The sequence below is a fragment of the Botryllus schlosseri genome, chromosome 5 (genome assembly GCF_051294905.1).
Source record: "Botryllus schlosseri isolate E-star chromosome 5, Bs_hap1, whole genome shotgun sequence".
Taxonomy (NCBI): Eukaryota; Metazoa; Chordata; class Ascidiacea; order Stolidobranchia; family Styelidae; genus Botryllus; species Botryllus schlosseri.
The window spans coordinates 5,481,567-5,503,588 of NC_137240.1; the positions used below are offsets into that span (position 1 = coordinate 5,481,567).

Genomic DNA, 22,022 nt, shown 5'->3' on the forward strand with positions numbered 1-22,022 from the left:
CCGACCACATATTTTCCAATGTGGTATTGCATTTCATCGATAGGATCAATGTCTCCTTCGGTGTTGGATTACATATCCACATCAGGAGCTCGCCGGTTTGCGAAGAGGCAAAAATCCTAATTGTCAAAGAGAAGGCAAACCTCTCTACGACAGTTCACCTGAATCAATTAGAACCGATGCAACTGCTGGTGATGGTAGCGGAAGTCGTCCAGGTTACGATTTCAGCCTGCCAAACTGGCAACGGAAACGTATTTAACATCATCGACTCGACATTGTTGCAGAAAATGTCGAAAAACGCAAACAATCAAAATTCGGCGGTACGAAATGAAGCCACCGTCCCACAAAATCGCGATGGACAATAAACCGCTAACCATATTGCAATGGAATGGCCGTAGTATATATAAAAAAAATTGCCGGAGTTCAAGCATTTTCTATTGACCCTAGATCACAAACCAGATGTTATTCTTTTGCAAGAGACTCACCTAATCGAGAAATATACTCCGAAATTACGGGGTTATCGGCTTTTCCGAAGGGTGGTCTAGCAGCTTTTGTTGCAGAATCTCTGAGTTGTCGCGAGGACGTTTCCGTGGGATCGAATTGCTTCGAGTTGATGTGCCTGAGACTTGCCAACATAACTATATGCAACGTCTATATACCTCCCGATTGCACTTTGAGCCAAGAAAACCTCTCTGTCTTGTCATCTTTAGAGTCGCGGTCACTCATTTGTGGTGACTTTAATGCTCACCATTGGGCATGAAGCCATCGCTCAAACCGACGGGGTAACCGACTTTATGAGTATATTGACAGGCATAACTTTGTTTTGCTCATGTATGGATTAATATGAAAATTTTACATCCAGAATAAAGTTTCAATTACAATTCCAGGATAAGACAAGATGTTAGCTACCATCATTATTATCCAACGTTTTATGGTGGTTCTGAACTGACAAACTTAACAGTTACGAACAGATACAATGAAGGAAATAGTATACTCGGATAAATTGGCACTTTCCTTCCCTTTGACTTTCGATATTTTACTATTTTTCTGAAAGCAGAAGTGCCAACAGTTTACATAATACTTTGTTGTTTACCTTCAAGCTCTCGGAAGCTCTCGGAGCCCTTATTTTGATGTTTTCTATAGTCCTCCCAACATGCAGTCAACTACATGGCGTCGTTCGCTATCATATATCAAATGTGTCTACTACCTATATGAAATATCCTAAAACACAACAAAATACATAGGGTGAATTTTGCACCGTCTACCACCAATTTCAACTCTATAACGGAAAACAACATTTAAAATGATTTCCAATGACACGTGATCACACCAAAAAAGAATTACCCCTGCTATGAAAATAGCATCTACTAATGAATTAAACCTCCGAATACAGAAATATACCTTGTAGACTTTTGCGATGCTAGTCAAAACTCGCGATTTCGACGCAGATTGCAACATCATTACAGCATTTATGAGTTGACTGAACTTCAGACTTCCTTCACTTCGCATCGTTTAACCTCGAATAGAAGTTGCGGACGATCGCGCACGAATCAGCTTTGGTTTGTCGACGCCCACGTTGTCGGATATTTCGCCATCTATTGTCTTTATAAATACGCGTATACACAATGGCTCACAATGCTAAACTAAACCCAACTTGTAATTCATATATCCGTGCCAGAATGTTCTTGATAAGCGTGCTCTGAATTTTTACAACAATGTTAAACTACACATAAAGTTTTTCGCGTTTCAATTATGAAAATGCATTGGTATACTGTATAGTCGATAGCGTTCGCCCTGTCTTCGCTGCCATTCGCAGGATCCAATACTCACTAGAAAGCCATTGTAAATCGTATCATTCGATATTCAAGTAATCTCTAACGATAGGCACTCTGGTATCGTGTTTGAGCAATGCTTTAGGCTGTATATGATATCACTATCTTTGTCGAATGACTATAGTCACTATAGTCAAATATATCAAGTTAAGCGATCCGTAGACGGCCTTGTTGGTATTGGAGATTGTAGTACGGTGTTGGCTTTATTTACGCTTTAACTATCCTGTCGCTGTAACTGCAGCATGTTATTTCCATCGCCAAAATGACAGCTTTCGGAAAGATAATATACTGTATGTGGTGACGTTTCGAGGAAAGCATAGACAAACCTGCTTGATAGCTTTCTAGGTTTATAATAACTAAAATCCGACTACAAGCAACTTGAAGGAAATAAGTCATGCACTTCCAAGCACAGGCATGAGCAATTGACCTACGAACAGAATCCCCAGAACGGAGTAAACTAATGACAGTAATCAGAGCCATATGAGCAACAATCGTCACACAGTATTTATCTCACATTATTGTCCAGCCCAGGGACTAGCAACTCCGAAAATTTAGAAAAATCTTTTTTTTTCTGGTTGGAAATATTAATATTATATCTCTACTGTCACCTCATGGCCATATTTCAACCAAACAATAACTAAAAACTGCAAAATTTCAATTTTATTTTCATTTGATAGTGGCTGGGATGGGGGGTTCAAGTTCCAACCAAAAGATTGCATGTTTCGTCGGATAACTATATGGTTGGACCTTTAGAATATATACATATATATATGTATATATATATTATCTCCTGGTACAAATTTCTTAGATTGTTGTCAGCTGTCATTCAAGCATTCTGGCACTCATTGTTATCATTACATCCGTAACACTTGTTCATTGACTTTTTACTTTGCTTCTTAATTGTTTTCTCAGTTATAAAATTTTGTTACGTCGCATCACGGTTAACCAAAAATTTGTATGAAATATTTGTCCCAAATGATTCACTCAAGGTTTTTTGGAAAGGTGACATTCAGACCTGTGCTATGCTAAATGTTTTGTGACATAGGTCTACCATGCTCAAAGTTACAGAACTTCAAAGCAAACTTACAGCAAACTTAGAGCAAATTTATGACAAAAATTTGAATTTTTAATTTTGAAATGAATTTTCTCCGAAATGGCTATCACATAATCCTTCATATTTTAGCATGGCAGCACAGTCCTAGTACTTCCTAAAGAAGGTGTTGAATCGGAAAAAAGGGCTTCACAATATCGAGATTTTGTATTCCCCGTGTCGGTGCATGTCCTTCGAATCCACAATATGGCGCAATATACAGAGTAGAACCAAATTTATTGTTTTTTGTATGTAGCATAGCGACATCTAGCGACGGTGAATATTTATTGGTGATTGGAGTGGCCATCCGCGAGTTCGGATTTTGAGTTGCTAGTCCTCTTAACACTGTTGTGCTACCTCGCCCTGACATTGCTTCATTGATCATTTGATCTTTTGCTATCATCGTTTAATTTTTCTTTTTTTCTTTTCCTTTTTTAACTAACATTTTTACAGTCAGACTGTATCGAGACAAGTGTAGGGGAGACTGGGGACAAATGAAACTATAGGAAGGAAAGGAAGGAAAGGACGAATGTCCAAATAGACCTCACCGCTAGTAGAGTGGATAAATGCTCTGATATTTTGTGTGCGCATGTGGTAGTTATCTCTCTTAACATATCTGAAGTTACGTTGAGATACGACGCGAAACCCCGAAATAATTTGAAATAAACGAAATTTTGGACACTGGAGTAAATATTTTCTGATCTGGAATAATTTGTTTAGACGAATAATACCTCAAGTGGTTACAACGTGATATATGTAGCTGGAACAATGTTACCACTAGGACTCGCGTCGCCGTGAAGGTACCGTACTGAGACACTAATCAGGGTCGAGCGTGTCAGGGGCAATTTTAACACTCTGTTACTTTTGCCCCGTTACAATATCTTTTAATGCTGAGTATCTTTGTTCATATGTTGGTATAACCATTTATCTACTGCAGATGAATCTAGCAACAGTCAGAAGTTGAATACCAAAACAGATAATACCTTGCCATACCAATTCTAACATGATCCTCTGTCGGAACGGCCATACAGCAGTGGTGATGTGAATCTTAGGGTCCGATATTTCCGTGATTCTACCGCCCTTTCTCATGTTAATCGGTGTGTCGACCTTCAATGGTCATTTAAGAACTTGTCCATGACTGAATCCTCATCCCCCGACTTTGAGCATGGCCCACTTAGATTTTGTCATTTGTTGTTAAACAATTTATTTTAATTTTGCACAGAACAGAAGAATGCCATTAGCATTGATGCAACAGAATGTTGTGTCCTCGTTTACTACACTATCATCGACCCATTAAACCAAAATATTCTAGCCATGTCGGTTTCACACCTTCGCATGTCACCCAATACCCAACCCATTGTGCATGCGCAACAACAGCACCTTGGTAGAATATGCCTAATATGTGTAGGAAGATGATGGAATGAATGTGGTTCTTGTACACTTTGAGCTCATAAAGAAGGCACGAAGGGTGATATTGTATTCAACTGCCAAAATGCTATGGGGCGTAGCCTGGAAGCGTTCAAACTTCTATTTCTCTAGTTTAATGCAATAATACAAGTTGTGCTCCCGTTTTCGTTGTTCAATTTGTTTGTTTTTACTTATAAATAACACTGTTATAATTACCCCTATGGGTGGTACAATTGCCCATGGGTATTGGGTACGTGGCGATTGTAACATTTGAGCGGCGATTTTCGCCACCAAAAATTTCCCTGATTGAGTGTTGATTGAGTTTCATTTTAGTTTTTATATAAACTATCGAGTTGTTGGCTTCTTGATATTAAACTTCGGAAATGAAAAGTAGGGGAGATAGTGTAGTGGTTACGATAAACGCCCAGCACGCAGGCGAACCGCGTTCGATTCCCGCCGGAGGTTTATCTGGGCTCCTCTTCCCCTGCCGTTGCCGTTCTTACGGCGACAAAAAAGCCCAGAAAAAGACCCGACGAAAGAAAGCACTCACAATGAATGGAAAAAGAACTAGTAGAAAGGGCCGCGGCTTCAAAGAGATCAACATCGAAAAAGAACTGTGACATCGGGCACTCTAGGCCGAGGTGGATGTTAGAGTAAAGGATCGCTACTGATGCGTGTCGTTCTACATCCTCCTATCTGTTCATGACATCGCATTGTGACTTATCGCATTGTACATTGTGTGTGACTTGTTCAGATAAAAATATAACCCAACCATGTTATGTTATGTTATGTTAATGAAATTTCCATGAGAAAAACACGTAATGTTAGAAAATCCAAAAAGTGTTACAATTGTCCCCGGTCCCCCCTACCCCTGTTTGACGCGGGTGTGACCAGACTAGTAGACCATCCCGGTCGTATCGATCATTCCTATCTGATACCAAATACTGTGCATGCATATTTTCTGTAACTACCATCATTGCTGTCTGTTTGTTATGTTTGTTGGTTGGGTGAAAATAAAGACTCTCTCTCTCTCTCTCTTTGTGATGATTGTTCATTGCTATTGTGGTAGTGCTGCTGTTGGTGGACACATGACAGAGAATGCTTCTTCTCGTCTAAGCTGACAGAGAGAGAGAGAGCGAGATAATTCTTTCAAGCTGGGTAGACGTATAATAAAGCTCTCTGAAATCGATTCTTACATCTCAAACATCGAAATTATCAGGAGGTCTTCCAAATTATAACTCAACCTTGCACGGACAACAGACATCATGGAACTCCCCTCGTTTAGTGAACTCGATACCTCAACTCACCATGGGTGCCATTGTTTTGATAATCATGATCGTTTGACTCCAGACTGATATTTCTAATGATTTCTGGTGAGCTGCTGACATTTGGCATCACCCACTGTCGGTCGATTCAGGCGCTTGCAAGACCCCATTATTTGGATCTGATGGCGCCGTGGTACCATCGTTCGTTTCTGATGTATTGCTACGACCAGGGAGTGCACGGTAACGTAGGCCTATTTCTAAAATAGCGACATTCGGAAACTGATCTTAACTTTTCATCGCGTTTGTTTAGAGACGCGAGTGGGGTACTTATATTATAACTTTATGCTGTAATTAGGAGATCATTTGGCCACGAGTGGTTCCTTGAATAATGTAGGAGATAAAACGTACCCTTTCAACATAGACAGCAACACCGCTGCCTCCATGTATAGTGCTGCAATACCTATGCAACGTTTATCAGCGGAAATAATCAGTACATCAATACATTACTAGAATATACGATTATCACGATATATTAGGAAAGTCGCCCGTTAATGTTTCGTGGAGTTTTCCTCCTTCTCTCAAATACATGCTTTCTATGTAAAATATATCTTATTGCTAATACTATAATTACGTATAGCCATGAAATAGAAAGGAGACCGAAATTAGACGTGTATATCCGTAATTCGTAAGTGAGGGCCTTGGTCCGTTTCCGCGTGTATTCTGCACCGAGACGCACACGCCTATTTCCGTCTCGACGCGACATTGCTAGTTTAAATCGCTCGTATCTATTACGCATTTTATAAAAATTGTGTCTTCTTTAGAGTATGGGCTATTTAGAACTGCATCGTGGGGGACGAACATCGGGCAACCGCTGGCGATATTCATATCGGTTTGAGGTCGCCTGAACGAAGAGGACGATGGATCCGGACGGAACACGTCCGTAAGGTGGCGTCGATCGCTACTTTGATCCAACAGCATGAGCGTGACCTGCGCAATAATGGTGAGATCTGACACAAGTAACGAAAAAATCAAGAAAAGGAGAAGCAGATGTGGTCAGTAACGAAGAACTGTAACTGTATATCTTTGCTCATTTACATGACTGATTCTATCACCTCGGTTATGATCCTTGTAGTCTCTATGAAGACTTGGGTAGAGCCTTTTTCGTCGCTGTGGAATCAAGATAGCCTTTGTCCATTTTTCAAATTTTGAGAAAATCAATTCTTTGTAAAATTGTCAATATTTTTCGGCCCTCGCCATGATTATGTTTCTCATATTGTTTCAAATTTAAAGACGGCTTAGATACGACAGAAAGACAATTAGAACTTTACAAAAACTTAATTATCTCAAAATATGTTAGGTAGGCTTAGGCATAAGATACTCTGATACCACAGCGAACTGTGTGCGCGTTCAAAGACTACTTATACTGCTACATTACGGTTTATGATGCGAATTTATTTACTTATAAAGTAGCTCTCAGACACGCTTACATCACGTTTACGAGTGCATTTATCATAATAACCGTGGAAACCACCCAAGTATCCCCGTGGTTCTTGTAATCGGACACTATTTTCGAAAGGTATTCCTACTTTTAGTATCCTTAGTCATTCTGTGTAGGTTGGGAAGATTCATCGGGCAGTTTCGAAAGTAGCCAACATCCACCTGACTGCTAAGAGTATGAGAGGCATCGAGCGATTATAGTTTTGTAATCACGTACTTGAGTATATAGATGAGTGTCTCAGCATTTCATTTACTACTTCTACTGGGAGTAGTTTTAACCTACCTCAAAACTCGCCACATCTACCATGGCCTACTTGATTCTACTTATATTTGAGTTGAAGATTTACCAATGCTTGAGTAGCTACGTTGACAACTTTGACGTCCTCAACCTAACAAAAATTCCATTAACAGACAGTTCTTTGGCTTGTAAATACGAAATACACATAAGCGTTCCATTTAAGAATTAATTCTTCGTTACCGATCACCTTAATCTATGATGATTGCTGATATCGCAAAATATCGTAAAATTACCTTTTGCCGGAAAGGAAATTGTAAAAGAGCATCATATTCTCCCCGCATTAGGACGAAAAATAAGGAGATATGGGTATTTTTTCCTGAAAACATGGATGCAAACTCTTATCGATTAGGCCGCAAAAGTGTGCCGTAACATTCATCAGATGCCGTAGGTGAATTTCAGTGGTGGCACACATCAGATATTCCAGAGGTTGCAATTGTGTCTGTCGATATTGCCAATTATAAACATCATATGATATTTTAAAGAGAAATCGAACACCGAGACGACAATTGATTGAAGATAATATTCGACGGAAAGCTCTACCAGGTAAAGACTGGGAGTTGATCTTTCGTTTCACAGTGATGATTGGTGAGGTCGCCAACAAACTGGTGTGCTAGTAGCTTTTTCCGAAAAGGAAATTGTAAAATGGGGTGTATTCTCCCCGCATTAGGACGAAAAGTAAGGAGATATGAGCAAAAGCATGCCGGAAAATTCATCACAGCCCACAGTCGAATTGCAATCGTGGTACGCCACAAATTGCCGCGGTTGCAATTGCGACTGTCAAAATTGTCATACTCAGGCCGATTTCTTGTTTGTTCTTAATTGTGGCGTCAAGTCATACACTTGTCAAAAGTCTTTCCAAAAATCCACTATTAATTATATATAAACATCATATGATAATGCAAAGAGAAATCGAAATCAAAGACGACTTGGAGTTGATCTCTCGTTGCGCAGTGCTGATTGGTGATTTCGCCAACCTCCCAAACGACCTCTCGCGGGGTGCAAATATATCTCATAGATCAGTGGTTTTTAACCGCCGGTCCGAGGAAAGTTTCCTGCGGGCCCGCCAGATATATATTAGGATTTTATATCTCAATTCCAGAATGCAAGAAGCTGGGCTCTTGTCCATTAACTATAGAGAAATAAAACATCAAATTTTAAACGTATTTAGGAGTTTGGTACGTTTGTCTGTGTTATTCATTCTATCGACTACAATCGACATTTACATCAGGCCGATTGTCTTTTATCTTTATTCACCATCTGTCGATTTGTAGCACGGACCACTTCTAAACTAAAGACACCGCTGGCGCGGATGAGGTGACGAGGAGGAGCCTAGATAAACTCCCAACACTTAGGTAGGAGTTCTTGAACGTATTTGTTGTATGGTGTCTTAAATGAGCGTTCATATTCTACTTTGTGCGTGCGTCACAATGGTGTTAGTGCTACAAGAATTTTTTTAAACTAGCCTACAACTCGTTTCGCTCAAGTTATATGCGAAAGCTACGGAGAATTTTAAACAAACTTCGGTAAATTCTGACAATGCAATTAAGCAACGCCCGGCAGTATAATAGAGGCGATAGTAAATAGCTAAGTCGCATTTCTTTCAAGAATGCCGACCAATCACAATCAGCGAGCTACGCCTTGCCGAAACTTCATGAGAACTACATATAAATATATAGTATCAAAAAGTAAGCATTACCGGTCCGCGAGGTCAAAAAGGTTGAGCGCCACTGCCAGATACACCATTCCACACCATCGGACACGAAATTAGATAAAAAAAGGATACAAAACGATTTGACCATATTCGCAGAGCCCGAATTTACCCAGAATACGTAAGATTACATACCCATTCCATCTCCATTAAGGTACACCCTCAAACACATTTTGTAACCGTATCTGGAAGTGTAGAATGGTTGGCTATAAATGGAAAGTGTCTTTCCGTTTCGCGCGTCGTCTTTCCGCCTAAGGAAATCCGTGATCTTCCAGATCAGAACCCCATTGTAGCTTGTTGATTCTATCACCTTCGTAAATAAGCTCATTTCTACCAAAGGTCTGCGAGTTAGTAATAGCGCATCGTATACCACTCAGGTCTAGATATATCTTCTCAATTGGATTGTTAAATCAAGCAACGCCTGCTCAGACATGATTTGTAGACACTTGGCCGATAATATTAGTCGTCAGTGGTAATGAGTAATGAGTAAGGTGATTGTTTTTGACATGCCAAAAGAAGTCAAAATTGTCAAAATTGCTTACAAAGTGTCAACAAAAAGAGTGCGTGTATCATCTAAAAATAGTACATTGAACGCTCTCGTATTCGACATTTCATGCTGGTGACGTCATATTTTGTGCTACGATTGTTGATATACCCTGTTCTTTTGAATTATCTACTAGTTGCTGACGATTACCCCGGACGAGTGTCAGCCGAAAATATTCGGGTTCATTTCAATATGAATATACTATTCAATTGTATATTGAAGTTCTATACCTCCAAGAAGCTGTTCGTTCAAAGTCAAAAAATGTTGAACTCTGCATTTCGTTTGTATCGTAGGTTTTGCACTATCGGGAACTTATCATTTGATATTTTACAACTTGTAGCGTACTTTATAGGCCTACCCTTGTAAGCGTCCCATTGTCTGCTCATTGTGAATAATAAACGGTCAAATGAAACAAATGCTGTGAAATTGTATTATGGCCAACGTACCGCAATATCCTAACTGAAGCAAGACTGCTTGAGAATTGCATGGTTCTTATATCAAGAAGCGCATGACGAAAAATTGTGATGTAGACAACATTGTCAGAATGAAGCAACACGGTGTGTCACCAGCAGTGTACGCATAACTTCAACTTAATAAGGACATAAACTTTCTACCCGAGAATGTTGGAAAGTATATTTCGTTGTACATCAATAAATTTTAAATATTTCTATGCTATAATAAGTAATGTAACTACTGCAATTCTTCATAGAGCCACATTTCGTTAAAATACACGTTTTTTCAAGTAAAGATTAGTCAGTTTGTAGGTCAAAAACGTTTTTTCAGGTCAAACTACTTCATAAGGTTCCGAGCAGAAATGAAGAGTAGTGATACAATTTTAACATTATGTGCGAAAACACCTAATTCGCATACATGAGGTCAAAATTTGGTCACAATTAAGTTTTTTTTTAGGTCAAAATCTTCCGTTTTTAGGCAATTTTCTACCAAATTCTCCATAATCATTTCTTCCCAGGGGCTGAAATGATTTTATATTCGAATCTTGAACATGATGCCAATAATTTATTATTTTCCTATAACCTTGTTGTATGTTTGGTGGTAAATTGGTACTGATGTCATTGTCGTTTATTACCTTTTTGTATTAATGATGATTCGTCGCAATGTACTGGCGTGAATTGTAAGGTTAGAAACTGCTGTCTACCAGTCTACCTGTTTCTGGTACTGAGGACCGTTCCGTATATTTATGTTGCTGTTGTCTTAACTGTTAGTGTTGCGAGCATCGTATTCGAGGTATTAGTTCATTTAAATCGAATTATTGAACTGCTTACGAGTATGGTTTCGCGCTAACGACAACCCTCAACGACCTCAACCCCTCGTTTACTTGTTTGATGTTTTGTAAAATCGATGGTATTACATCTTCATGAATACTTCTGTATATAAAAGTTGATTTAAACGCGGCAGCAACTCCATTCTTGATGTGGAAATAGATATTGACTTGAAATTCAGCTGCTAATGTCAATAAGGATTTGGAAATAATTTTTGTACGCGGCGATCCCGGCGTATATGCACAAATATATAACACTGTACGTAATTTTCTACGTCTGCATAACACTTGAATAATTCGCTACAGATCCATAATTTGATTCCACACCAGCTAATACGAATTCTCACCTGAAAGCGCACATCCATTTCGGCGAGCCTGGTATCATACACCCCCAGCTGCCGATCCACCGCGTCAAATAACTGCATTACGTTGTCTACAAACAAGGTTCGTCGTGATATCATAAACTAGCGTAATCGACGTAACTCCTCCGATTAGACACAAGATTTTATCCCAATTTCTATTATACTAACCCGGCAAAGAGGTGGCCGCCGCAGCTCCGCCCCTGACGGTCGCAAGCTCTTGTATTGACCTATTCATCGTTTCAATTTGACCTCTCAACTGACCGAGTTCAAGTTCTATCGCTGTGGCGACGGTTTTCGATTCGTTATAATTGTCGGCTACTTGTTTTTTGGTTACGTTTGCGCTGTCCGACTGCGCCGCTACAAATTTCTGTGAATAGTGTTTTAAGACTCGTTCATCACCGCCCACCACGTCTAACAATAGTAGTTATGTTTGTTTCTTCTAATTCTAATCAAATTTGTGATATATTTCTATGCTTTAATTTTAATTCGAATCCAATTTCTGGGTTTCAAAATAACTATGATTTATGCTAATTTACGAAAACATTTTGGCCCCACTTTGAGCCCGGCCACCTCCAATTGGGGTGTTTGGGGTGCGGCGGTTACGGTCCTGCCCTTAATCAAATTCCGCCCTAACATCATAGATATACATATTCGATTTTACCTGTAAATTAGTAAGTCTGAACTCTGTCGATTTCATTGTTTCTTTTGAAGCAGTCATTTGTCGAAATAACTCTTCATATCTCATTCGGTCTTGAGTTGTAGAGTTCTTCAATTCTGCTACCATGCGTTGCAGATGCCGGAGCTGAGATTGCATCTGTGTCTGATAACATAAATCGCTGCGACTAAGAATAAGTCGCCCCGACTAAGAATAAGTCGCTGCTTGCATATAAATTGGAGACGTGGATAGTTAGCAACACTATTTTCGGTACATCCAACTCATGTAAGTCAGTGGTTCAAGCGTGGCTGGAATCGCTCCCCACCCCCACCCCCACCCACGCCAGTGGGCGGCTTTGGAAAACAGGAGCGCGAAAATACCGAAGGGGCAAGTGGGGCGGAAGCGATAAGGGGAAGAATATGTTAGAACGTCCAATGAGATATATTTAATAAACACGGATAAAAATGCACGTGAAGACGGCTTATGCTGCATATGACGCGAAAAATAGGTCAACTCAACGGAAAGAAGTCGCGGAATCCGGTTTTCCAGGCATCGAATGTTTCAAGGCTTCAAGGTTCAATAGGTAAATAAAGATTAAGAAACATAAGCAAGAACGGTTACACAATTGACCGATAGTGGGCCAGAGAATGCAGACTGCGTGCGACGAAGAAATCGACGCATCCAGATATAGTCGGATCATCACCCAAATCTACGTCACAGACCCGATAAAAATCTATCTATAATCTCCATACGTCTATATATTCAATTGTACAGCTGTTGACGAACGAATCATTTCCATAAGGATCATACTTTAATTTCACCCAAGTCCGACATCGATACGGAAGTCTCTGTTGACCATAAATTGCCGGATACGAGAGATTGTCTTTGACTTTCTGGACCTCCTGGATCCTATAAATAGATTCCCCCGTGAATAAAACTCAGATGCTATGAAGCAATGGTTCTCAACCCTTTTTCAGACACGCTCCCCTTTATGATAGTGAAAAATTCTGCTCCCCCCTTATCGTCATTTCACAAGATCCAACCGGGATGCTAGCAACCGCAACAGATTCTTTGATGGCATGGAAGGTTATGACTGTTGATGAGAGAATTCAAAAATATGAAATTCTCTTTATATATGGGGAAACACGCATGAATATTAGAGGTAAATCGCGAATTTTTTTTCAGGTGACCGCCTCTTCACCCCCCTGTCAGATGCTTTCACGCCCCCCCCCCCCCGCAGCCCCAGGTTGAGGGCCACTAAAGGCAGCTCGATGACATGATATACTCGTGGGTGTATACCGACAATAATGTGCTTGTATTTGGCAGGGATATTGCGAAGCGTTGGAGCTAAGATTCTACAGCAGTGATAAGAAAATGTAGTTGATTGAATCGAAACTTGATTGCATGCGAGTCATTGGAGTAACAGTATTTTTTTGAGATCACGGAAGATCATCTTAACTTTATCTTTTGAACATGCCATTGTCAATTAGTGGACGATAAATAAATCCCATTATTAACCGTAACATAGCTGACCGACGCAATATCAGTAGCCTTGCCATTAACTGAGAGACAATCATTCGAGAAGTGTATTATCCGAACCAATACTCTCAAAGAAATAGTGCGACTGTCCCAGCGCACCAGCGTCCGCCGCTGAATGACAAACAATTGCAACCTTCACGTTAAATTTTACATTGTTATGGCGTGTGTTAATCAAGGACGGAGTAGCTCGTAGGCTGCATTTGTTTCAAAATTTCCGGACCGACTTAGTTGCTAATCCGCCACCTTAATAATCCTATATACATTTGGATGAAAATTGAAATTTTCAACAGTTAGTTGGTACGCAATAAAATCATAGAACCTCGAGGTGGTGCGTGGTAACAAAGTTTGAAAACCGCTGGCTGTAAGCAAATAAGTGAGTTGGGCGCGAGGCGCCGTATACGGTTCCTTCGTCCTTACGGAGATGGTGACGCAATATATATTAACGATAACATTTATTTTATCGATGTTACCCGATGGCAGTATGCATCACGACGTAGCCCCTTTATGGCTTAACTCCATAGTCAATCCGAGGATATTAGGACGGATGCCAGAGTTCCTCCGATCAGACGCATTTCTCTTATATCCCTAACAGCGTTCGCAATAGCCGACATGAAATTAACTCACCATGAGTCTGCCAGGAGTTCGATATTACCCATTGGTATGAGATGTATCTAGGTCTTTCACACACGTTTGAGAACTGCTCCCAAACGCTGATATATTAGCAGTGAGCAGTCTTGAAACACTAGCAGCTATATCTACTCGCGGGTAAGTTGCTACCTATTAGGTTACGGGAGGATTAAAAAGGGGAATGTGTGTATATATAGCACGTGGGGAACTGAAACACTGCAATTTGTTCACATTTGTATTTCATTCTCGGTGACTGAAATACCAGCACTTACGAAATCGTCACATGTTTTCGGTGTGAGACATACACACACAGAGATAACAGTATCTGAAATGCGGCGATAACAAAGGTTAAAGATCAAAGTAACTGATTGCACAACACATATATTCTAGATTTGCGAAAGTGACCTACACGAGTGACTTACCAGCGTTCAGTAAGTAAGTCTAAGTATTGTTGTTACTAAATCTGATGTAATAATATTCACCAAGAGGACGCATTCCTTTCGGACAATCTTATTAATAATACACACCTCATAACTCCAAAGAGTACGGAAATCATTTTACACTGATTGATTAAAGCTGACCGAGTCCATAGTTCAAACTATTTACTTGTCAAGCAATCCGTCTGGGTCACCAAGACGATTAATTAAATCAGAATGTTTGCGAAACATTCAACTAAAGAGCTTATGAACTTATGGTATAATGCACGTTTAAGATATCGATTAAATCGAAGTCACATACTGCTAGTTTATGCCATTACGAGGTGTTAACATGGTTAGTACTCGGCGAAGTTGTTGCATTTCCGTGACCGCCACTCTGTTATATAGTTACTATGCCAGTGCAATATCGATCCCGCGAATCGAGTCGCGAACCGGTGTTATGGTATACGAATAGTGAAATCCTGCATCCAATCCAACATGATCGTCGGTATTGTTGACAAATTTTGCAGTTAACGCTAATCTGCCATATTGCTCCTGCAGACCCTGACTAAAACCTGCCTCGTGACGATGCGATTGCATCATAGTGATATCATAGAAGCGCGGTATCGTTGACATTCCTCACGCGTCACACCCCGGGGATTCCCCGTGTGTATTCTCGCTGAAAAAAACCGTCGAGAACACCGGGTAAATGTTGTATCGTATATATATAAGCAAAGAGCTCATTAGAGGTACAGAACTTCGATTCTATATGAAAGTTTGTTCGTTCACTAATTGCATTATGTACAAGCGCAATGCGCATTGCGAATAGTATACTACTTGCTTATACATTATAATGTTCTTGCACACAAATACCCCTGACGAGTGTCAGCCAACGGTAGTCAGGTTTATTTCAATATATTACTTATTACAATTTAAAATATTTCAATATGAATATCTTATTAAATTGTATAAAGTGCTGTTGTACCACCAAGTGGCTCTACGAATACGTTAATGCATCAGACGGGGCAACGTTTTCTCATCTCTAAGCAACGAAGGCGTGTTCTATCGTTACTAACGTGCTAATAATAATACTGCATAATACGTGGTTTAGTGGCCGCGTTTGAAACAAAATACAGTGATTTAATATAAATTCATATATTATCACATAGGTGGACAGTCCTGCTTCATGTGTGATCCGCATATCTGAAATTTGCGGCAAGCGTGTAAATTTGTTCATATTCATGAGTGAATGTCGTCATTCATATTATTGTAGTTTCACATATCACCATCCTTTGGGTGGGTCAATTGTTATAAGTCCCTTCGTTGCATGCTGTTATTTCTTGATATCCCATCAGAATTTTCGGTATTAAGGAAAGATATTATTGGCTTCGCCCAAACGTATAGGCCTACCAGAAACAAATTTACTTCGTAATAAGGGAGCACGGTTACAAAGTGGTATCTCTTTGTTATAGGGCGCATCATTTTCCTCTTTTCCTCTTTTTGCATATGTACTGTGGGGCTCGGATTACAAAGGACGCTACTATAATAAAACCCAAAATCAAGTCGCATAGAACCGCGCGTAGTGCGAAGAAAATTTCAAGAATAATTCAAACTCATTAATTAGGGAGTCTATTCGTAAATTCAATTTGCACATTGACGGCCGTCCACTCATCCTAATCGAATTAAGCGTTGTCGGCCGCATAATTTTGCTGCTATTGCCGTGGATTGACCATCCCTGTATCCTGTCCTGGACCAAAGAATCGATAGTGGGGTTAGCTGGACTAGGTACTTTCTGTAAAACTATATCTCTTCGTAATGACTGGTATTTCGGGGAGCCCGAAGTCGCTTTCTAAGCGTCTCGGTTCTGGCAGTGGTGAACCATTGCAAGTCATGGGAATATGTCCCTGCCCATTCATATCAGCATATTTGTCCTCGCTGGAATGATATTACCATCGCCGAAGCCGTATCTGCTAGTGAGGAATAGCGATATAGGGCACAGGATAATAGCTTACTTTGAACAACAACAACCAAATCTTTAAACTGAAATCAATTTCGGAATTTCAAAATGCTTTACTAACCGTTCTTCTGAAATTTTGAAATCAGGTCGCAGGTCGCCAAATGTGACCTCGCGGGCGGCGTGTTGGTGACCCCTGCTTTACAATATATAACGGAAGAGCCGTATTCCCCATTGTTAGTCCGGAAATGATCGTGCCTCGCGCTACCGCTAATAATTTTTCAAGTGCATATATGCACTCGGTGATATATAATTGATTGATAACCATCCACCGTGATTGCGGGTAAAAAGTTTTATATGAACTTGATTCGAGAGTTCAATGATTCGAGAGTTCAATTGCAAAGTTCTAACCCCGTAGTGCCGCCTTCCTCTAAACCAGTGGTTCCAAACGTGGGCGATATCGCCCCCCAGGGGGCGATTTGGCGGTCTAGGGGGGCAAAAATAACGAAAGGGGTGATAGGGGGGCGAAATAGGATGAAGGGGGCGATAGGGGGCGAAAACAACGAAGGGGGCGATCGGGGGCGATGGCGCATTAAAACGGCTATTTTGGAGTCGGGACTGTAACTGCTGTACCCCAAACCCCTAATTGGGGGTGGGGGTGGGGCCGAACTTGAAGGGGCCAATATTATTTCGTGAATTAACATAAATTATGTAGTAATTTTTTAGAAATTCGTGTAACTTTTTCAAAACTTTTTCGCGCTGCGCGCGATTTAACAATTTCATATATCTTGGTCTTGGGGTACCCGTCACCAAACAAAAATACGCATGATTAATGGAAATGGGAGACTTCGGTGTCGGCCATTACTGCGCCACGGCGCACCAAGACATATGAAGTTAGAGACAATGTAACATGCGACTCCTAGAAGTGTGCCAGAACGATCAGCAGCGAGAAGACCTTGGCCGAAAAGGAATGCCCTTGTGCTGACCGAAAACTTCGATGTATACATATATGTTTAATTGTCCATAGGCACCTCAATGGCTGGCGTAGAATGTTCCTGTCCTGGTGACCTTAACCCTACAGGACAAATGCCATCCCGAAAGGAAAAAATTATTTGCCAGTGAAGAAATACCAATTTGAAATCATTTGCGTCTTTTAGTAATTAGCATCCTAACCTATACCTACGGTTTCGAAGGCACCACCTCCTTCGGCTCTATCGGTAATTTTGATCACTTGGGCTGAGAGAGGATGGTAGCAAATATACATAAAAATATATATAATAAAATAAATAGATATATGCAAATATAAATATTGTAGGGACATGATAAAATTTGAAATTTGAAATTTTTTCGCCCTTGTCGCGACTATACACAATAAATACACACCGACTCTCCATAACACCACATTCTGTGAACAGCAGCGGTGGGTTTGGTGCAAATGGGGTCGGGTTTGATTTATCATGAAATGGGAGCCCAAGACCAGGGCTTTGGGGCGGGCCTCGCGAAGTGCTGTTTCGGCCCTCACCTCGCCTCTCCTTTCGCGCTTTATTTTCTATCAATAAACATGGAAATTGCGTGATTTTGGGAATAAAAATGTTAACAACGAGATTTTACAGAGAGAATATGACGCAAACGACGAATCCCATGTAGTGATTTCGATTTAGTGCTACCATGACGTCACGAATTTTCAACTTTGTCGTAATAATTTATTGAATTGTATGGCTGCTTGGGAGTTACAATGAAAATTATCGGGCCAATATGTCTATTTGGACGAAAAAGGTTCCCGAACCCTGCTCTAAATTATTAAAACGCAAACTACATGGAAAAAAACAACACGAAAACAAAACTCTTATTTTTGATACGTGATAGAATGCATCAATTTATAATCAGGTTAAGCCTCTCTACCAAAATGACCATCATGAAAAAGTCGCAATCAAAGACTCAAAGAGCCGTATGGTTGGCCCACCCCTGGAACATCAAATGTTGACTATGAAACATGTCTTTTGTCTTATGACTATTATTCCAATCACAATTCACTAATTTCTATTGACCAACAGTAATTTGAATCAGCCTTAAGATAATTTGAGATCACGAGTGAACACAAACGCCATCCTTTGCCACTAGCAACCACAAACGTTGTGATGCTGTCATTGCAGAACACGTGGACTTTTATCATAGGAAATGCCAGACCTGGAACCATTTCCTGAATGTCCTTGTTTGATATCCAGTTACCGGCCGCTATATAGAAGTGATTCAGAAGAAAGTCACATTGAAACTCGTTCCAGGTTGCAAACGGCATCTCTCATTTCACATCATTTTCACTCATTTGCGCAAAAGTTACTCAGGGTCGCAGCGATAATATTATTGTAAATATCGCGTTGGAATCGGCAACAATGTAGGCCCTTACTCCGAAATCTGCCCGTTGGCTTCTGATCAGATTCAGGCCTGTCGTAGTTAGGGCTGGGCACAATGATTCGGTTACGCGAATCTGAATCGACTATTAATTTTAATGATTCGAGTCTAGTAGTAAAAGACAGTTTTTTTGAGTACTGAAATTATACGCTCCTCGCAACTGAAAGTTGAATTACTGACGAGTATTATAGTTTTGATACTATTTTCCCCAGAGGAAGCCTTGAAAACTTGATTGGTCGATGTTGCAGCATACGAGACATAGTACAAAGCTACGAACGTTGCTGGAAGTAACACATTTCCGAAATTATGATCATCTCACAACATTGTCAAGAACTGCAATGAAATCGGTATGGTCGAAAAAATACCGGAGTATCTTTTATGTGATGAATAACAGGCATAATGTTCTTTGTGGTGGCAAAAAAAAGGTACGTATTTGAACTTTGACATAGTACATTCTATTGTGACGTCATAATGAGTGATAGTCAAATACTCGACTCGACTCGAAGCGCGATACGTGATTCAGAACCAAATCAATCAGGTACTCGATTTTGCCCAGCCCTAATCGTAGTCAAATCCACCGAGCCCAGGCAGGTTGAAATATTTTTACGTAAGAACACGTTCACGCCGAAGGCCTCACACCGACATTTCAGCAACGTGCAGATGAGCAATTCGGTTTTTAGTCGAGCAGCGTCTGTCAAGTTTAACTGTTCTATTGGGGTACGCATCAGACATATTGACTTACGTAAAACATAGTCTCAGTCTTAAATTATAGGCCAGTATCCCACTGTGTTTGGCAGATCGTTGTTAACTTTAACAGCTGACCAGTCATAGCGATGTTGATCTATGTCGCGTTACCCACTTTCCTACAATAACTGATATTAGAAGTGATCGATTCTGTCCACGACGACCTTGTGGATGTCCTGCCCAGTGGTTCTCTGCTGATTCAGGTAATCACTAGTCTGATATGTGAATAATAACATGCACTTGTGTTGTTACTCACACCACAGTGTTTTCTGCCTAATTTGTTGAAGGAGTGCTGACCGGAAACGGCATTTAAGGTTGTCCTTACGGCCTACTGGTAAACCGTTATGCCGGTGTAGCAAAGCCGATATCTGTTGATATTCGTAGCTAAACCATGATCTACTAAGCTCACTGTCGGTTAACTCACGCTCGACTAAAACAAAGTGTAGTGAAATCCGCGATCGATGTCACACACACAATTAAGTTAAGTTTCAATTCAAACGGCGCTTGGTTAATTGCTTTGTCCGGCTCAAAGGTCTAGCTTGTTGTTACTGGCTATGTATTTTGATGAAATTATAAAAACCTACAATATCAATAGTGCCTTCATTAACTTTCACAAGCAATATGATTACTCGATTAGTACCGGTACCTCACGAAATTACTAACGGGGCACCGCGCTATTAATATGATATGGCAGTCATTTCCCCCAGAAAGTCATCTTCTTATTCGAACAGCACCTAAAATATATTATTGCATGAGTTGTTATATCACACGCATTTCTTCGCCGTTTAAAGTTGCCAACTCAAATAGTCAGTCACCAAGATATAGCTGTCAGCCAATGTTATGAAGGAATTTTAATAAGAGGTCAGTCGATATTATCCAGAATTTGCGCAAGGGGTTGAGAAAGGATGATGCCTAACCTCGATACCACCGAGTTTTCTAAGGCTCTAAAGCTCGTTAAAATCTTTTAGCTGCTGCAGTTCGAATACGGTGGTGCGCCCCATTTTAGCCCGTATGCCTGTTATTTATATTTGTATGTCAGGGTTTGATTTATTTATCGATCAGATCTACTTTTGATGGTCCCCTTGATTTGTAACAACGTTTAATTGTATCGTACTCTTTAGGTCAGTGGTTCTCAACCGGGGGTCCGCGGACCCCTGGGGGTCCGTGAAGCATTTTCAGGGGGTCCGCGAAGCCTCTAAATTTTTAAAATGATCGTCAACCTACTTTTTATTTATTTTAATCAGGAAAGGCATAAGCCAGCTTCGCTTCATAATTGCTCAGAATTTAGGACTCGCATCATCGAAATGGTCGTCTGAGATAAAATAACCGAATGTGCAAATTCATTTTAATTGTCAATTTGTCAATAGCCTGCGGATGCAAACCTATTGCTGTTTAGAGATTTTTGCTGGGGTTTGTGAAAAATGAAATCTTGGAGATAGCAAGGTCAAGCAGGGTGACTTCTAAAAGTTTGCAAAACATTTTGGATTTGGGGTTATCAGTCTCAGCAAATTGGTAATCAGTCGTCTGAAATTTAAATTCCTGATTTTTTTTCCTAATCTGCCCCAATGCAGGAATTGAAACCTCGCCACGAAATCCATTTTCTCCTGTGATATAACCACTAAATAATATATATAAGATGCTAGATAGAAATGACTAGGCTGGACATGATATGTTAACTAAAAACTCACAACAAATGCTGTCGTCGGAGGCGTTACGCGGTAATATTACATTCGCCACCAATATATCTTTGTGGAACTGGAAATGGATTTTGGCACTCATTCATATCAAATCGAAGACGAGGATTTCCAATACAAAAAATACAGCTGGAAAAATTCCTTTCGAAATAATAAAAGCCATGCCAATTTTCACATATAGTATGGAGTTGTTTTCAAGAAAAGTCATTTTGTGGCTATTTCTCACTAGCCTACAATTAATATTTGCACAAGACCGATGACGGTTGCACGATAATTGAGCTAATTTTGAACGAGAACTTGAGGGGGTCCGCGGGATCTGTGACGGTCCAAAAGGGGTCCGCGAACACAAAAAGGTTGAGAACCACTGCTTTAGGTGCTTTGAACTGATAATATTGATAAACGGAATTTCACGACTTGATATAATAACCATTCATTTCGTGTATCAACAAATATTCTACGACATTTTAAAACCTGGAAGTTGATTGCATACTTGTACAAGTGTACAACTAGATAATTAGAGCGAAATGCCGGTAACCTAATTCTAATTTAATTTGTAGAATGTAGCCTTGCTACAATTCTAATGCTAACCTAACATGTGAAATGCTCTAATTTTAATTCTAATCTGATTTCTGGCTATTCAAATTCTTATGTGAATGCGCTCTGATTCGATATGAAGTCTAATAAAGAAAAAAAATGTTCAATTAT

The 22,022-nt window shown here is 40.1% G+C and overlaps 2 protein-coding genes across 2 annotated transcripts in view; both read right to left on the reverse strand.

Moving 5' to 3' along the window:
• Positions 1 to 22,022, reverse strand: part of LOC145439649 (meprin A subunit beta-like) — a 171,752-nt gene that overhangs the window by 39,804 nt on the left and 109,926 nt on the right. The gene's annotated exons all lie outside the window — the stretch shown is intronic.
• Positions 6,076 to 14,290, reverse strand: LOC145438753 (TNF receptor-associated factor 3-like). Its single transcript, XM_080316104.1, has 8 exons — positions 14,098 to 14,290; positions 12,745 to 12,843; positions 11,941 to 12,099; positions 11,448 to 11,646; positions 11,265 to 11,350; positions 9,230 to 9,404; positions 7,620 to 7,702; positions 6,076 to 6,578 (listed from the first exon to the last, which is right to left on the reverse strand). The coding sequence occupies exons 1-8, from the start codon at positions 14,098 to 14,100 to the stop codon at positions 6,357 to 6,359; spliced, it is 1,026 nt and encodes a 341-aa protein (XP_080172230.1). The 5' UTR covers positions 14,101 to 14,290; the 3' UTR covers positions 6,076 to 6,356.

Bases quoted from the DNA above. Each gene is read 5' to 3' on its own strand.
- LOC145438753 (XM_080316104.1), bottom strand. The intron at 11,647-11,940 runs GTAAAATCGAAT...CACTATTCACAG, and splicing joins TCAGACTTACTAATTTACAG to AAATTTGTAGCGGCGCAGTC. The intron at 11,351-11,447 runs GTTAGTATAATA...CCTTGTTTGTAG, and splicing joins GGCGGCCACCTCTTTGCCGG to ACAACGTAATGCAGTTATTT.